The sequence below is a fragment of the Microcebus murinus genome, chromosome 16 (genome assembly GCF_040939455.1).
Source record: "Microcebus murinus isolate Inina chromosome 16, M.murinus_Inina_mat1.0, whole genome shotgun sequence".
In the NCBI taxonomy this organism is placed as follows: Eukaryota; Metazoa; Chordata; class Mammalia; order Primates; family Cheirogaleidae; genus Microcebus; species Microcebus murinus.
Genome location: NC_134119.1, coordinates 33,408,528 through 33,426,104, shown reverse-complemented (window position 1 = coordinate 33,426,104; position 17,577 = coordinate 33,408,528). Strand labels below are relative to the sequence as shown.

Sequence of the window (17,577 nt, the reverse complement as noted above, 5' to 3'; positions counted from 1 at the left end):
AAAAAGAGAACAAAAACAACTTTATTTGACAAAAGACAAAACAAGTTATTTACAGTAGTTTTTTTTTTCAAATAATTCAATGGGACAACTGTGCTTCTCCTCCAGTTTATCTTACAACCAAAACCAAGCAGAGGCTGCCCCACCCCCAGACACCCCACTTTACACTGGGGGGAATGCCAACCAGAATTCAGCAGCATGGCTCCCTTACCCCCTCCGTTGCTCAGTGCACTGTGGGGAGGGAAAACCCACCCTAGCCCAGTACACTTCCAGAGTTCCTGCTACAGACATCCCGCAGCAGTCACACCAGACTGGGCTTATAGACACGCTCGGGATGGAGGAGGCTGGGCAAACAGCAGCTTCAACCCCGACACTGCCACGATCATTCTTCCCCAGCTGGGCCTCAGGAGGGTGAGGATCCCTGAACCCCCTGGGCACACCAGGAACAGGCACAGGAGGAAGAGGCTGCAGAGCCTAGGAAACCTGCTCACTCCTACAGTAACAGATGGGCCAAGCCACTCAGAAGTGGGGGAGCCTCCCTGAGGGCTTCAGGGCTCTTCCCAGAAAGGACAGAATGTGTGTTGCTGCCTTTCTCCTGGCCAGGCCCACCCAAGTCAGTCAATAGCCAGGGACCCCTCCTTGTGCATAACCTGGCAATCTCAGGAAACTTAAGGCTGGGGCTCCTGACCTATCTTTTGGCCCAGTAACAATGTTATTCAGAACAAAAATATTTCGGCTAATAATAACCTAGGATTAGTGTTTTGTAGGATATATAATGATGGGGCATACTGCTGTTGACACTGTCAACAATAAAACAGCAAAAGAAAAAATGGGGGCAAAGGAGGAGCATAAGACCAACTGTGGGGCCCACCTGGTGGCTCGTGCCTATAAGACCATCCGTGATCAGTTTCACTGGCAAGGTCAGGGTAGGGCCCCTGCAACTCCAATCTAAAGAAAGGTGAAACAAAGACACAAATAACAGGCTTTTAACCCATGTCCAGCCCCAGCTGCCCCTGAAGGAAGTTCCTTCGGCAGCTTCGGGCACTATTCCCTGCTTCCTCCAGGAATAGTTTCTTGCTACCTTGAAGGGAAGCCGCCTGGGCCAGCTAGTAGGCCTGCGTGACCAGTAGATGGCTCACTTCTCTCCAAGTTGGAAATACCAAGAGATTTTGATATTCTGGCCCCACTAATTTTCAAGTTCCTTTAGGAATTCAAAACTCAGGCTGCAGGGCAAAAGCCATCAAGAATAAAGGGGAAAACATTAAAGAAAAAAAGAAAAAAAATATCCACTGCTTCAGTCTAGCTTACTTCCCCACCCCCCAAAAAATACAGTAAGTAAAACAAAAAAACCAAACACCGCTCTGGTTTTATCATTTTTTTCTGCTCTGCACCTGGAAGGTTTAGTCAGATACTGTTGGACTATCTCTTGGCTATGGCTTTATCCCTTTCTCTGCCTGATGTAGAAAAGCCAAAGCCCACAAGTTTTTTGCTTTTTCTTTTTTTTCTGTCTTTTTTTGGTAAACCAAACCAACAATATAACAACCACTTGGAATTTCACACTACTGCAGAGATTTAGCTGGTCCCCAAAATGAAAATATTTGTTCCTTGCAAAGGACTCCCAATTGCAGTGGCGGGTCATTCCTAGTTCATCAGACTCCATCACGCAAGGCATTCTCATTCCCCACAACCTGGGCTAACTACTGTCATTAATGCAAACCACAGCAAAAAGGGAAAAATAAACAGTTTAGCAAAAATCTAAACATTCAACTGGAGTCGATCCTGTTACATGTGCCGGGCTCCTCTTTTGTTCACGCTTATGAACCTGGAATGTCCACACCTGGTTTGACAGAAAGAGGCACAACTCAGGGGCAGCGTGGACCCAGCATAGATCTGAACCTGGCAAGGTTCCTGAGCCCAGCCCAGGAAACCAGGCCGGAAGAAAGGTGTCCCAGGGGTCCTCTGGAGAAGCAGCAGCAGCAGCAGCACCATGCCTGTCTCCAATCTCTTGGTCTCACCACTGAAGGGAGGCCTGGGGAAACGGCAGAATTAGCAGAGGAGAGGTCCCCCGTCACAGTGCAGTGACACCAGCTGGCATCTTCCTGCTGAAGACCTCTGGACAGAGGAGATGATCCTGATGTTTGGCAGTGATCCATAGAAAACCCTCTGTATGGAAGGGAACCAAAACGGAAACCCAGGACAGATGGCTCAAGCCTTGAGCACCCCCGCTGGCAGATGCCTACTTGGGGTTTTCAGAGACTAATGGGATGGGAGTGTGCAGTAGCGGGAGTGATGGGTCCTGCTGCTTCTGAAGCTCCATCTCAGCAGCCCTCTGTAGCGCCACCTCCACCAGCAGCTGGAAACTGCTGAAGTCCTCTTTGTCCTGCTCTGGGGGTGTGGGCGGAGGTGTGTTGAAGAGTCCACCTGTGGGGCTTCCAGCCTCAGCCCTGGTCAGTAGGGTGAGGGTGCTGCCAGGGGCCACCAGGGGCTTAGGGGGCTCCAGCTCCCCCTGTGGGAAGGGGGCTGCTGGTTTTTCCCCCTGGCCTGAGTGGAGTGGCATGGAGCACACAGACAAGGACAGCACATTGGCAGGGGCTGGTACAGACACAGCCAACGCTGAGGGGCTGCTGCCACGGGGGAGGGCCACCTCTGAGGCCTTACCCCCTCGGCGGGAAATGGTGAACTGATTAGGGTCTTTGCCGTCCTTCCGAAGCATGTCTGGGAGAAGCCGCCGCCGGGCATTGATGAACCAGTTACATATCTGGAATGAATATAAAAGACTGATCAGTTCACTTAGTCAAAAACAGCTATGAAGCACTTACTGTGTCCCAGAACCCAGAACTAGGAGCAAACGACACAAACACGATCCCAGCCCTCACAGAGTTTCATAGCAGGAAGAGGAAGTTAGATAAGAAATCACACAAACAAATATAAAATTGCAACTGTGATTCAGCTAGTGAAGAGAAGGTCCATACGATGGTGATGCTGCGGACAGTAATGGGGAGACCCAGTCTTAGTCTTTGTGGACTCAGGAAAGCACTCTCTGAAGGACAAGCAGTTGTTTAGGTGGAAGGGAGCAGAGTGGCAGGTGGCTGCAGAGTGCCTATGAGAAAGGTCCATGTGGCAGGAGCTGAGAGTGGTTAACTGGGGGTCACCTCTTAGGGTGAGTATCTGTTTCTTTATTTAAGGGCACTGGGGAGCCACAGAAGGGTCTGGAGCAAAGCAGGATCCTGCTTTGTGGAGAACAGACTCGAAGCAGGGAGACAGGGTAGTAGTTCATGTTACTTTATGGGAGGTAGCAAGGAGGACAAATGTTTGGTCCACTTAGGAAACCAGGAATGGCAGGACCTGCTGCCAGGTTACATGTGGGTAGATAAAGGAGGAAAGTGAGTGGACGTGGCTAACAGCAATTCACTCCTAAGCCTGCAGTGCAGGGTCTTGCCGCAGGCCAGAGAAAGAGCCACAAAGGTACCGAGTGGCTGTCTGTCAGGAAGAAGAAAAGTCATTCTTGCTTCCAAGCACAATACTAGGACTGGCTCCAGCAGAATGTCCCTTCAACTAGCTTCCTTAAGTCTTTTTCCCACATGCTGATGAGAAAGCTGCCATTAATTTTGACCTCATTCCCATCTAGTTGATTGTTTAGACCCATCTTTTTTGACCTACACATGAGGCATGCAGTTTCTCACCATTAAGTGGTATGCTGGGTGCTGCAAAAGCTCAAGGCAAGGTGGTTTGGGGGACCCATCTAGCACCCTGCCTGCTTTCTATATGGACTATATATATATTTTTTGAGACAGTGTCTCTCACTCTGTTGCCCAGGCTAGAGTGCCGTGGCGTCAGCCTAGCTCACAGCAACCTCAAACTCCTGGGCTCAAGCGATCCTTCTGCCTCAGCCTCCCAAGCAGCTGGGACTACAGGCATGCACCACCATGCTTGAATAATTTTTTCTGTATATTTTTAGTTGGTCAACTAATTTCTTTCTATTTTTAGTAGAGATGGGGTCTTGCTCTTCCTCAGGCTGGTTTCGAACTCCTTACCTTGAGCGATTTCCCTGCCTCGGTCTCCCAGAGTGCTAGGATTACAGGCATGAGCTACCACACCTGGCCTTGTATGGACTTTTTAATAGCCTCAGTTTCACAGCACTCCAGTCCAGCCTCTTCACTGGTTGTTGGTTCTCTTTCTAAAATGCAATGGCTGTGGATCCCGTTCCAGAAAGCTGCCATTTGTCTCCTACTGCCTACAGGATCGAGTCCAGACTCCAGAGGCTGGGCATAAAACGCTCCCGTGTCATCATATCCCCTCTGTCCAGCTGCCCCTACATGATCCCTTCCTACCCCCCTCCCCATGTTCTGCAGTGTGAAACTGCTCACCTGCCCCCACTCAGGCTCTGCTTGTTTCTTGTGTTCAGTAAAGAACTGACCTTATCTGACATGCTCTTTTTTTTAATAGCCTCATGCCTTTTGCATATCACATTCCTTTTTTCCGGAATGCCCTCTTCCCTACCTGGGGAATGTCTACTCTTCTAAGTAAGATATTAGAGATAGGGCCAGAGCAGAGGAAATGGATTCAAAAGACATCTCAATTCACCCAGGGCCAGTGTTAGGACCTGGCAGTCTCATTTCAGAGAAAAACAAATGATACCACAAGGGTAGATAACAGTGTTCAAGAAAAGTGTGAAGGGCCGGGTGCGGTGGCTTGTGCCTGTAATCCTAGCAATCTGGGTGGTGGGAGGATTGCTCAAGGTCAGGAGTTCGAAACCAGCCTGAGCAAGAGCAAGACCCCATCTCTACTAAAAACAGAAAGAAATTAATTGGTCAACTAAAAATATACAGAAGGCCAGGTGCAGTGGCTCACGCCTGTAATCCTAAGCACTCTGGGAGGCTGAGGCGGGCAGATCCTTTGAGCTCAGGAGTTTGAGACCAGCCTGAACAAGAGTGAAACCCCCTAAAAAAATAGAAGGCAATTAATTGTCCAACTAAAAATATATAGAAAAAATTAGCCAGGCATGGTGGCACATGCCTGTAGTCCCAGCTACTCGGGAGGCTGAGGCAAGATCGCTTGAGCCCAGGAGTTTGAAGTTGCTGTGAGCTAGGCTGCTGCCACGGCACTCACTCTAGCCCAGGCAACAGAGTGAGACTCTGTCTCAAAAACAAAAAAAGAAGAAAAGTGTGAATACAATCTATGTACACCCAAGGGCACCAGGCACTGCATCTTGGCATCATTCCTGACCCTCTAAAAGATCAACCACTTGTACCCTCTTTCCCCTTGTTCACTCCCAATGCCCTAGGGATATGACACGACTAATTCTATAGTAACTCCTCTGGGCATTGTTTTTTTTTTTGTTTTTGAGACAGAGTCTCGCTTTGTTGCCCAGGCTAGAGTGAGTGCCTAGCTCACAGCAACCTCAAACTCCTGGGCTCAAGCAATCCTTCTTCCTCAGCCTCCCGAGTAGCTGGCACTACAGGCATGTGCCACCATGCCCGGCTAATTTTTTCTATATATATTAGTTGGCCAATTAATTTCTTTCTATTTATAGTAGAGACGGGGTCTTGCTCTTGTTCAGGCTGGTTTCGAACTCCTGACCTTGAGCAATCCGCTTGCCTCAGCCTCCCAGAGTGGGCATTGTTTTAAGACAAAAAACCCCGAACAAACAGGTAAGGATTAGACCAGAAAACAGTTTCTTAGCTGCCTGGTTGGTATAAACTCATACATACAAAACCTGTTTTCAAACATCAACTCTTTTGTTACACATACAATCCCCTATCAGCTTTTCCAAGTCCTCCTCCCTCTTCCACTGAAGGGGCCACCACAGGGGAAAAGCTGCCTAATCACTTTCTTGCCAACTCAGAAGCAAGGGAGAGAAGGAACATTAGAAACTGTGTGTATGTGGTGGGAGGGGCACGGAAGAGTTATCCTTACATCTAGGCATCTTTCTGGGAGCCTCCACTGCAGTTTGCCAATAGCTGTCATTTACTGAGCACTGTACACCCTCCGCAACTTTCTTCTAATGATTACATCAGCCCTATAAGGTGAGTCTGATCAACTCACACTTTCCTGATGAACACGCTTACAGCTCAGCCTGGTAAAGTCAGCGGGATTCCACCTGCAGCAGGGATCCCCAAGACCTTTGCATCTGGAGGAGGAGTCACTCTTCTGCATCTGTCTCTGAGGCTGTTGTCACAGGGCCCCAGAGCCTGGCGGACTAGAACTGTCAAGTTGGAGCTTCTTGCCTTCCTGCTATTCTCCCTTTCCAGGCTTCTTGCTCATTCAAATAGTATTCAAGTGCCTGTTATGTGCTAGGCCCAGTTCTTGGTGCTGCGGATGCCTTTGTGAATTAAAGAGACATGTACTCTGCCCTACGGAGCCTTAGAGTCCATCTAGACGGGAGACTGGCAATAAACAGATCAGTGACTATACAGACAAGAATAAAGATAAGAGAGGCTACCATAGACAACAGAGCCTGGAAGGCTGAGACCTAAGGGATAACGAAAAACCAGCAATACAGAAAGCTAAGGAAAGAATGTTCTAGACAGAGGGAACAGGAAAGGCCAAGGTGCTGAAGCACAAAAGAGTTTGGTTTAAGGGACTGACAAAAGGGGGAATGATAGGTGATGAACTCAGAGTGAGCAGGGCTGATCTCACCAGACCGGCACACTATGATAAACCACTTAGGGGTCCAAATAGTGGCTTGATTGAAATTTTATACTCTAGGTCCCGTCTTCTCTCCTCTTACTTCATCAACAGGTACTTACAGGGCTTGTACTAAGTACCAGCTGCAGTAGGGGACCTCCTGTGTGTTGGGACGTGGGAACTATGTAGGCTGCAGCAGTGCCTAGCATGCTGAAGGGATCAAAGGCCCAGGACTCTCGTACCAGTTTCTGTCCCTGGCTATCACCAGGCCTCTTTCTTGGCTGTATCTGAGTGAGCCCTTGGGTACCATCTTCCCATGGATTTTATCTACCTCTACCCAGCCAAAGGGACAGCCACCCATGAAAGGAGCTGGCGCTTAGAGTTGACATGGCTCCTTGCCAAGCTGACTATAGCTGCATCCATTCCATAGATGACCCAAAGACAGCATCAGGCCCTGGAAATTTTCTTCTCTCTCTCCCTTCCAGCCAGCAAGAGCCCTGTCCCTGAGGTTCTCATTTGTCCCTCTTCCCTTCTACGGTCCTGCAGTGTAACTGAGCATCAGGTATCAGTGGACACTGGCTGAGCCAAATCCTAACTAGAGTTGCAGGGGACCCCAAAGAGAGGTAGGGCTGAAGAGCTGGGTGGGATGAAAGGAACAAACTTATTGAAGCACTTTGATACCAGTACTGTGCCAACCATCTCACCTGCATTATGTTTAATCTGTGTACAAGCCTAGAAGGCAGAAAGCAGTGTCCCTACGTACTAAAGGGAGAACTGGAGCTCAAAATGATGAAAGAACTTGCCCAAAGTCACACAGCCTGAGTGCAGAGCTGGGATTCAAACCCAGGTCTCTGGGCTTTACAACACCCACTGCTTTGCTATCTCTTCCCAGAGAAGCAGAGGGGACAACTGAACAATCATTATCATCATACTAATAGCAAATGCGTGACACAAAACATTAGGTGCTATTCTCAACACTGCACATCTAATTACTCATTTGACCTCAGCAGCCTGTGAGACAGGCTTTTATGATGACATCCATTGAAGAAACTGAGGCCCCGATCAGAAAGGGTCAGAAACCTGCTCAAGGTCACAGGTGCAAAGGCTGGGATTCGATCCAGACAGCCTGGTTCTGGGCAGCTACCACTGCCAGCTGCAGAGTGTCAGCCTGAGGCCTCTTCTCCTGGCGCTTCTGGTCCTTCCCTTCCACAGCTGCCACCTTGGCTACCTGCGCTACAGGAGCGCACTGAGCCTCCCACCTCACCCCTGGATGGTCAGGTCACAGCGACCTGGGTCAAGTGAAACAGGGATGAGTGTTGTTGAAGAGACTCTCAGGGAGGAGCCCTGGGCGGGCACCTAGCCCCCACCTGCACCTCCCATCTTGGCTGATGGTTCAGAGAACAGAACAGAAAAACACCCCACACACATATTCCCCCGCAGCTCGCCCTGGTCCACAGCACACTTGGCAGCCAGCATCTGTCGGTTTCATCTTCTCAGCCCATAGACACACACAGCTGAGGGGGCTGCGATAACAGGACTTTCTGCCGCCCCTTCCAGCTGCCCTGCCCAACTCTAAGGCAGTAAAAGAGCCTGTGCCTTGCCCCCACTCAAGGACCTTGGGGAGGTGATAGGAAGAACACCAAGGTGAATTCTGTGACTTTTATGGCAGAACACAGGCTGGAGGCCTGAAAGCTATCTCTCCCCTGGAACAAGGCTCTATCTGAAATGCTGTTGCCTTGTCAGTATTTTTTTTTTAATCAGACGTGAAGGACAAGGAGGAATCACTGTGGCAAATGGGGGTGGGAGGGGCACCAGGAAGCGTCAAAGGCCCTGAGGCTGAAAGCAGGGTGGCCAACAAAGGCAGACACAAGTGCTCCCATGTCTTTTCAGCAGTGAGAAAAGGCGCAAAAGTGGGGAAGGAAGTGAAGGCAAAGGGAGGGGGCCTTTCCCAAACATCATGGCACCACTCACACCACACTGTACCGAGGTGCTCGTAAAGGCAGCTGCCTGTATTAGAATCACCTTGGGGGTGATTTTTTATTTTTGGAGACAGACCCTTGCTCTGTCACCCTGGTTAGAGTAGTCATCATAGCTTGCTGCAACCTAACTACTGGGCTCAAGCAATCCTTCTGCCTCAGCCTCCTGAGTAGCTGGGACTATAGGTGCACACCACCACACTCGGCTAATGCTAATTTATCTAATTTTTGTAGAGATGAGGTCTCACTCTTGCTCACGCTGGTCTCAAACATCTGACCTCAAGCAATCCTTCCTCCTCGGCTTCCTAGAGTGCTAGGATTACAGGCATGAGCCACTGTGCTCAAGATTTAAAAAAACTGTCAGCCATTTTTCATCTGGTCTATAGATGTGGTGGGGGTGAGGGATAGAGTCAGGAATGTGTTTTTAAACAAGCTACCCAGAGAGTCTGGCTGCCCAAGTTTAGCCCGCTGGTTTGACTTACCTCGAGGGCGAAGCCCTTTATTTAAACAAAAAAACTTACACAGAAGCTCAAAAAATATCTACATAGACAAAAGGCCTTGAGATCGGAACACAGAGATCCTGTGGGAGGAATGGGAAGGCAGCTAGCTTTGGAGCCAAGAAGAGGAGGAGAGTAGAGATAATCACTGGCTGCCCTGGGGGCCAGGCCAGGCCACCGCTCCTACATAGCAGGCCACCACTGCCTGGGCACCAGGCTCCTTTCTCCACCCAAGGCCCTGTCCCCGTGTGGGCGTCCCTCAGGAGCATGCATTTGGAAGGAGGCCTGACAGCAATAAAGGAATGGGGAGGTACCTGTTCCACCACTGTTGCTAGCACGGAGCACACAGTGTGACTCTGTCAATGCTACAGTGAAGGAATGGGGCCCAGAACCCTCCGAGGTTGCTGCCTACAACTGTTAGCAAACCACAGATCTAGTCCAACCAATCAACTGGGCTTGGTGGGTGTCACAGGGACCTGTGAAAATCCTTCACAAAAGACGTTTTTTTTCCGTATTATCCTCCCAACTGCCTAGCCCCAGGCAAGTACCAGCAAACCAGTTAGTTAAATGACTCATTGACTTGCTAATGAGATCACTCCTGGGAGGGTTAAGAGAGACAATCAAAAGAGATGTCCCCAGGGAGAGATAAAACAAGTTTGGCAAAATGTAGACTCTTGTTGAAACCAGGACTGGTATGGGGTTCACTATAATATTCTCTTACTTTTGTGGATATTTAAAAATGTCCTTAATAAAAAAGGAAATTTAAAAAGTTAAATATAGGAGGCCAGGCACGCTCATGCCTATAATCCTAGCACTCTGGGAGGCTGAGAGGGAGAATCATTGGAGGTCAGGAGTTTGAGATCAGCCTAAATAAGAGCGAGACCCCATCTCTACAAAAAATAGAAAAATTAGCTGGGCATGGTGGTGCATGCTGTAGTCCCAGCTACTCAGGAGGCTGAGGCAAGAGGACCCCCTTCAGCCCAGGAGTTGGAGGTTGCTGTAAGCTATGATGATGCCACTGCATTCTAGCCCTGGATACAGAGCAAGACCTTTATCTAAAAGAAAAAACAAAAAACAAAAAAACCAGGAAGAAGAGATGCCTCCAGGGACTTAAGCCAGTTTTTCTGGACTGAGGAGCCACTACATTTCCTTACTTCTGAGGTTCTGCCCGTTGACATTTCCAACACTTTATAGTCATTTTATGTCATTTACAATTATTTTCTGAGCACCTAACCAACCAGATGCCAACAAGCACTGTGCTACACTGGGGCTACAGCAATAACAAAACTAGCTCACTGCTCTCCACACCTCTAGAAAATACTGAAGTCTAAAAAGCAATCCCAGCCAAGTGACCCAATGCTCTGACCCAGTCCAGGTGCTGGGTGAGCACACAACTCCTCTAAGGGTCAGTAGTTTTCCTGATCAGGTGGACCACTGTAGCAAGAATGTGAGGAGCCAGGAATGAGGCCCAAAGTGCAGACAAGGGCAGGTGATGTTGTCATTAGGCTGACAAGAGCCACTGAAGGGATTTAAGTAGGGGAGTGACAAGTGATCACAAAATGATGGCTTGGATCAAGGTAAGAAAGAATCCAAATCCCAGAAATATTTAAGGGGTTTATGTACAGGAACTGGTGATGACCGGGAAGGAGCCAGCTTGGAGGAGTTATGAGAGGTATGCAGTTGGGGCTGATGTAGGGTTCACAGTATAGTTTCCACCAAGGAGTGACAGAGGGGACCCTCTGCTTTTAAATCTTAGCAGGATTCTAGGGCATGGTGGCCACCATGGAACCCCTCCCTCCAGGGCATGCCCAGGGCCAGCCAGCCAACCCTTCCTTGAAAGTCTCCAAAGGCCCATGGTGATCCAGACTTACTCAGCCCCAAAGCCAGGGCCTTTGTCACACCACACACCAATGGTCAGCAAAATATCACCTATCAGCCGGGTGTGGCTCACGCCTGTAATCCTAGCACTCTGGGAGGCCGAGGCGGGCCGATTGCTCTAGGTCAGGAGTTCGAAACCAGCCTGAGCAAGAGCGAGACCCTATCTCTACTATATAGTAGAAAGAAATTAATTGACCAACTAATATATATATATACACACACACACAGAAAAAATTAGCCGGGCATGGTGGCACATGCCTGTAGTCCCAGCTACTTGGGAGGCTGAGGCAGGAGGACTGCTTGAGCCCAGGAGTTTGAGGTTGCTGTGAGCTAGGCTGACACCAAGGCACTCACTCTAGCCTGGGCAATAAAGTGAGACTCTGACTCAATAAATAAATAAATAAATAAATAGTTGGTATCTTTCTCAGATTTGGGAAACAGTGTCCTTAACAAAAAGAAATCCCAACGCCATGTGACAAGTGGTTTGACGGGACAGGTATGAGGTGCACTGGGAATATAAGCAGTGGCCCCAAAGCTAGGCTGTGGGTCAGAGAATGCTTTCATGAGAAAGAGATGCTTAGATGGAGTGAGCCAGGGCAGGAAAGGTCAGGGCTGCACCTAGCTGTTGACAGCCAGGGGAGCAGGCCTAGAGGCCCAAGGCTTTAAGGGCCAGGGAAGAGAAGAACTAAGAGGAGGCTGGTGAGCTTCTAAGGAACTTGAACTCTATTCTGAGGGCAGTGGGGTCCCCAGTGTGTGACATGATCAGATTTTCACTAGTGTTCAAAAGAATGGATTAAAGGAGCAAGGCTAGAGGAAGGGGGACTGGCAAAGAGACTGTCTAAGGTAATCCTGGCTCTCGGTCTCTAGGCCTCTTGCCTTATAGCTCTATATCCTGTAAGTTCAAGGGCACCTCTTCTGGGAGGCTATTTGAGGCTCCAGGCCCTGCCCCGGGTGGGTCTCTGCTGCCTTCTATTCCAACTGTGATCACTTTTGCAAACATCAGTGGCCATGCTGGCCCTGCAGCCCACATCCCAGACTAGACACTCCTCAAGGGTAAGAATGTGTCTGCTTCCTCTCTGGGACCCCAACTCTGCTCAGCATAGAGCTGGCCCTAGTGGGGTTATCAGGAGGAACACTGTGAGATGCTACACACATAGTCACCCAGAGTCAGTTCCAGACTTTATGACCTAGAAGGAGAGGTGAAGATGAGGATGAGGACAGGAGTAGAAGCACCACTGTGCCTAATACCTCACAGTCAGCCTTGGATTCTTCTGCTCAGTCCCTCCCCTGCATCCTATGAGAGTGGTACAATCATCTCCCCCTTTTCAGATGAGGAAATAATGAAGCTCAGAGAGAAGGCAATGACCTGGCCTAGGTCCAGGCTGCTGCTTGTGGAGAAGACAGAATCTGAGTCAGGATCTGTAACTCTAGACCCTTTCTCGTAGAGAGACTCAGATTAACCACTGCCCAGCGAGTATAAAGTCAGGTGACAGGAGTTCTGAGGGCTGAAACACTTACCATGTCTCTTCATGGAGGAAGGACAGGAGCTGGGAGGAAGGGAAGGAGGGAGAGACAGCACCGTACACTTGATTAATGGGCTATGAAAGGATGGGGCAAGGGGAAGAGTGGGGGTGAGCGGGGCAGCGTGGGCCTCTGGGGCTAGGCTGTGGGCCTACTATGTGTCTCCCAGGAAGGCAGGGTAATACTGGTCCAGGGTATCCTGCCTCAGCACCACAAACAGGACAAAGACACCTGCAGGTCAGCAACAGGGCCAATTCAAAGGGGACAACGCTTTGCACTGCCTTTGAGTGTGCTCTTGCACGTGGTTTACAAAGCGGTTTCTCACCCAGTTTTGATTCTGTTCCTCACAAGAGTTCCATGAGGCAGAAAAGGAGTCTGACCCCCACTTTACAGATGGGTAAATCAAGACATATGGCAGAACTGGGTTTTGAACCCAGAATCTCTGACCCTTTCCTTGGCTGTGATTCCAACTCTTCTCTTAACCACATTGCAGATCACAAGCTGCCCCCTACAACCAAGTCCCCACCTGGGACACTGCTCTGGGGCTGGGGGCTGGATCCCACAATCTCAGACATCAACACCTTCCCACAGCCTCTAAATGCCTCCAGTGTTAATAATGACACCTAGATATTAATAACCACTAGTTCCTTGTCTCTGCAGAACTCTCCACAGTCTGAAATCTTACTGCAAATGACCTCATTTTGTGTTCCCTTGAGGCAGGGAGAATGGGTGTTCTCACTTGACCCAAGAAGAAACTTAGGCCTGGAGAGGGGAAATGACTGGCCCAAGACCACACAGTGAATCAGTGAAAGGTCTGGGACAAACTAGAACCCAGGTCTCCTGCTAACCCACCACCTGGATCCCCTTCCTTACCTGCAGCACTGACAGGTTGGTCTGTCCAGAAAGGCTCAGCTTCTCCTGCTCGGAGGGGTAGGCGTTATAGCGGTGCAGGTACAGCCAGTCCCGGAGGATCTTCACAGACTCCTTGGGCAGGTTCCCCCTGCGCTTCCTCTTGCCCGCCAGAGAGAGGAGGCCTTCATCCTCGCCTAGATCACTGTCTGACATGGTGTCTAGGGGCTAGGCTGGACCTCTGGCAAGCCTAGGACAAGTGACACGGGATGGGGACATCATAACCATGTATTGCCTCTCACCCTCTTCCTAGTCTCCAAACCCACTCAGCATTACTAGAGCCTGGAGCACCAGAATCAGGGGAGTCACAGTTCAATGTCTCAGGCCATACCACAGCCTGAGCGAGCTAGATAGGAAGAGTGTAAAAGGCCTCCATTTCAAGGAGCGGGTAGGTAACACTGAAATGAATGCCAGCTCATTCATAAGCAGGACCAAGGATTAGAAGTAACTGCAGCTACTCAATAATTGAGGTCTACTGTTTTCTATGCTCTGTACTGAGCACTTTACATTATCTCACTTAATCCTCACAAGCCCCTTTTAAAGGAGAAACTGCTATCATTGCCATTTTATAGATGAAATAACAGAAAGAGATTAAGAAAGCCACCCAAGACACAGGGCAGTTAAACAGAGTACCGTGCAACCCCCAGCCATTTCACTCCTAGGTATCTACCCAGGAGAAATGAAAACCTGTGTCCACACAAAACCTCAAACACAAATGTTCACAGCAGCATTACTTGTAATAGCTGAATAGTAGAAGCAACCAGTGTCCCTCAGCAGATGAATGGATAAACAATCTCTATGATGGATTATTAGTTGGCCATAAAAAGGAGTGAAATCCTGACACATGGATGGACCTTGAAAGCATTATGCTAAGTGAAAGACAGTGACAAATGCACACATATCTTACAATTCTTTTTGTCATGAAATGTCCAGAATAGGCAACTGTGTAGAGACAGAAGGTAGATTAGTAGTTAGTTGGGGCTGGAGAGATAGAAAAGTGGAAATTGTGTGGCGTTTCTTTTTTGAGGTGATGAAAATTGTCCTAATGTTAAACATAGTTGTAAATATACTAAAAGCCACTGACATGTATACTTTAAATGGGTCAATTATATGGCATGTGCATTATATCTCATAAAGCTGTTATGGAGGGGCGGGGAGCATCCCACTTCCAGGATATGACATGCAGGTAGGATTTGGATGCAGGCAGTTTGCTTTCCCTCAGCTGCCTTGTGGGCTGTACACCATCTTGCCTTCCAGGTCTCCCAAGGCCCAGTGAGGCGTCTGGAAACTGCATGGATTCACGATGGTCTGCAGCAATCCACATAATTAAAATTAACAGAGAGAACCTACTGTGTACCTTGCAGAGAATGGTGAGTCAGCTCTACTGCTTGTTTCTTGGATATTCTCCCTTGTCAGGCCCTTTGGCCTGGTCCTAGACTCAATCCCTCAAAATCCTGATGAGCCTGCGCTTTGGTCCCTACCCAACCCTCCACTTGGCTATGTGACCCTGATCAAGTGTCCTCTCATCTCTGGGCTTGAGGCCCCACTTCACTGGTCAAATGAAGGAAGGTTTTTCTGTAGATAACCCAACTCAGCTGCTCATCTCCAGACAAAGTTCTTGTTCACACAAGCAAGAGAGATTTACATTTTAAAAGCAAAAGTTCTAGGTCAAGCTGATGCCAGAATCTCAAGGCTCCTCCCTTCTCAGCCTTTTAACAGCTCGCCAGCAGGCCGGCCAACAGACTCTGGCATCTCCCAGGTTTTGTTTCCTCTACTTGGGCTTGAGCCCAGATCTCTTGGCCCGCTAGGCCAGGCTTTCGAGGGAAGGGTCTCAGCCAGGCCACCTGGAGGTGAGACAGGCAGTGGTTGAGGTGCCACTCCTCAGAGAGCAGAGCGGCAGGCTACTTTCTGAGGCCAGACATTTCTGGGCCGCCGGGGCAGCAGATCTAGGCTCAGGGATGCAGCCCCCGCAGGTGGTTAGAAGTTTACAGAAGGCTATCCTGTACAAATTCCACCCTGGCTGCCAGCCAAGCCCCGGTCTGCAGGGTTCCTGGGGTGGGCCCAGGGGATGACCCCTCAGTCTACACAAACTTTTCTACCTCAGTATCTTGCAACGCAGGTCTGCCTGCCGTCCGGGAGGTTCTCCTAGACTCGCCCCACACTGCGCCCAGACACACACTCCCCACTCGCTCCACGCACAACAGTGCTCAGGTGACTGGCACCGACCCACCGCTCAAGCCCTGCAAGCGCCGGGATTTTCACCAACACATACAGCACACACACAGCTTTACCAACCCCACACGTAGCACGGAACTGTGACCCATGCGGCTAGCCCGGCTTCTGTACCCGCCCACCCCTATCTCTCCGACCGAGAGAGCTCCGACGTCACCGCACTGGCCATCAGTTCTTAACCTATCTGGCCTGTGGCAGCACCCCCTCGACACGACGTCCCATGCACCCTCCCACACACTCCCACGACGCCACCTGCAGCGACTCCCGCACTAACTTTCTGACAACTCTCCCGCTGCACTCCCCCGGGCCGCGCACTCACGCTCGCATTCCCAGCGGTTCACACAAAGCGCGCAGCCTCCCCCGCGGCCCAGACCGAGTCGGAGCACATGGCTCCCCGGGCTGCGAGGAATCGGCCGGCGCTCTGGGCGCCTGCACCCCCATCCCCCCACCCGGGGGCAGACTCGGCGCATCGGCTCCCCCGCGGCCCGCAATCCCGATGGGGCAGGGCTGTGGAAGAAAGAAAACTCACGTGTCTGTCCCGGGGCAGGAAAAAGTTTGGTTCCCACCCCCTTCCCCCGTTGCTCGGCGCTGGCAGACTCTTCGGGGCGCGGGGCCGGCCGAGCGTGCGCGCTCGGCTTTGTGCTCCGAACTCGGCCCGGAGGGGGAGGGGAGGGCAGGGGGCTGGGCTCCCACCTCCGCACCGCCCCCCCCAGCCCAGCGCCCGGACTCCATGTTGGCCGCCCCCTGCCCCGGACGCTGCGCGCTTCCCCCGCGGGAGGCTCGGCTCACCCCCGGCCTGCCCGAGGGTCCCGGCGCGCACAAACTTTCTCCGGGTCGCGGGCCCCACGCGCCCCGCTCCCTTGGCCCGCCTGGGAGTGACAGATGCCTCGGAGACAGACTTTCCTTTGTTCCAAAGGAAAGGGGAACTCGCGCGGGCTCCCCAGCTCCCCCGCTCCGGGCCCTTCTCGCTGCCCCCACCCTCAGCTGTCACTCTCGGCTGCCCCCTCCCCGGCTCCGCGGCGGCGCGGGGGGGGCTGCCGGCGGTTAGTAACGTGCACTTTTGAAACCAAACAAACCCGCCCCCCCGCGCGCTCACCCCGGTCTGGGGCGTGAGCGGCCCTCTCCCAGGGTGGGATCCTGGGGAGCTGGGCCCCCCACCGGGGTCAAGCGGGCTTCCTCCCGGGGCTGGAACAGCCCCCACCGGGCCCGCCAGCACCCTGCAGTCGCGACTCACACTCGAGCTCACACACCCACAATCGCACGCGCCAGGACGACGCCCCCTCCCCCGCCCGACCAAGAAGAAGAAACTTTCCAAGTAGTCCGCGCGCCCTCCACCCCCATCTGGCCCCCTCCCGCGCCCCGCACTGACTTTTCCGAGCGGCTTTCGGGTCCACGCGGCCTCAGGCTCGGTGCGGGGCGTCCTGGCAGGGGGCGGGGGGCGCCGGGGGAGCGCGCCGCGTACCTGCCCGGCCTGACACTCGGCCTGACAGCTCGCGGCTGGAAAGCACCTCGCGGCCTGACGTCAGATCCCCTCTCCTCCCCCCCGCGCTCTCCGCGCCCTCCCCCACCCGCCCTGAGGGAGAAAACAAACTTTGTGCGGAGCGCATCGAGCTACGCCCACCCCCCGCGGGGCGGGCCGACGGCGCCGAGGACAGACCCCGCCCACCGCGCCCGGAGGGGGCGGGGCCGGGAGGGCACCTTCTTCCTGCGCCCACCCCCACCCTCAGGAATGCCACATGGCCTCCGAGGAGGAGCGGTGGGAGCGTCGGCTCAGGGTAGTCCGCTCGGGGGCAGGAAGTGGCCGGTTCCTCCTTTGGAGAGCGTTTCCGGAGCGCCTACTGTGTGCTCCGCGCTGGGCTTGGGGGCCATTACCAAGGGAGAAATAATGCAAATCCAGACCTTTGTAAGTTCGCTCCCTCAGCCACCTCTGCCGGCGGTGT

General features: G+C 51.7%; 1 protein-coding gene across 2 annotated transcripts; it reads right to left on the bottom strand.

Annotated features, from left to right (window-relative positions):
• On the bottom strand, positions 1–17,153 carry TGIF2 (TGFB induced factor homeobox 2). 2 transcript variants are annotated; one of them, XM_012754746.2, is made up of 3 exons: positions 17,007–17,153; positions 13,370–13,595; positions 1–2,755 (listed from the first exon to the last, which is right to left on the bottom strand). In XM_012754746.2, exons 2-3 carry the CDS (start codon positions 13,559–13,561, stop codon positions 2,234–2,236), a joined length of 714 nt encoding a protein of 237 aa, XP_012610200.1. In that variant the 5' UTR covers positions 13,562–13,595; positions 17,007–17,153; the 3' UTR covers positions 1–2,233. The 2 variants fall into 2 exon arrangements, with proteins under 2 accessions (XP_012610200.1, XP_012610203.1); XM_012754749.2 differs by lacking the exon at positions 17,007–17,153 and adding an exon at positions 16,734–16,894.
• Between the last annotated feature and the right edge of the window lie 424 nt (positions 17,154–17,577).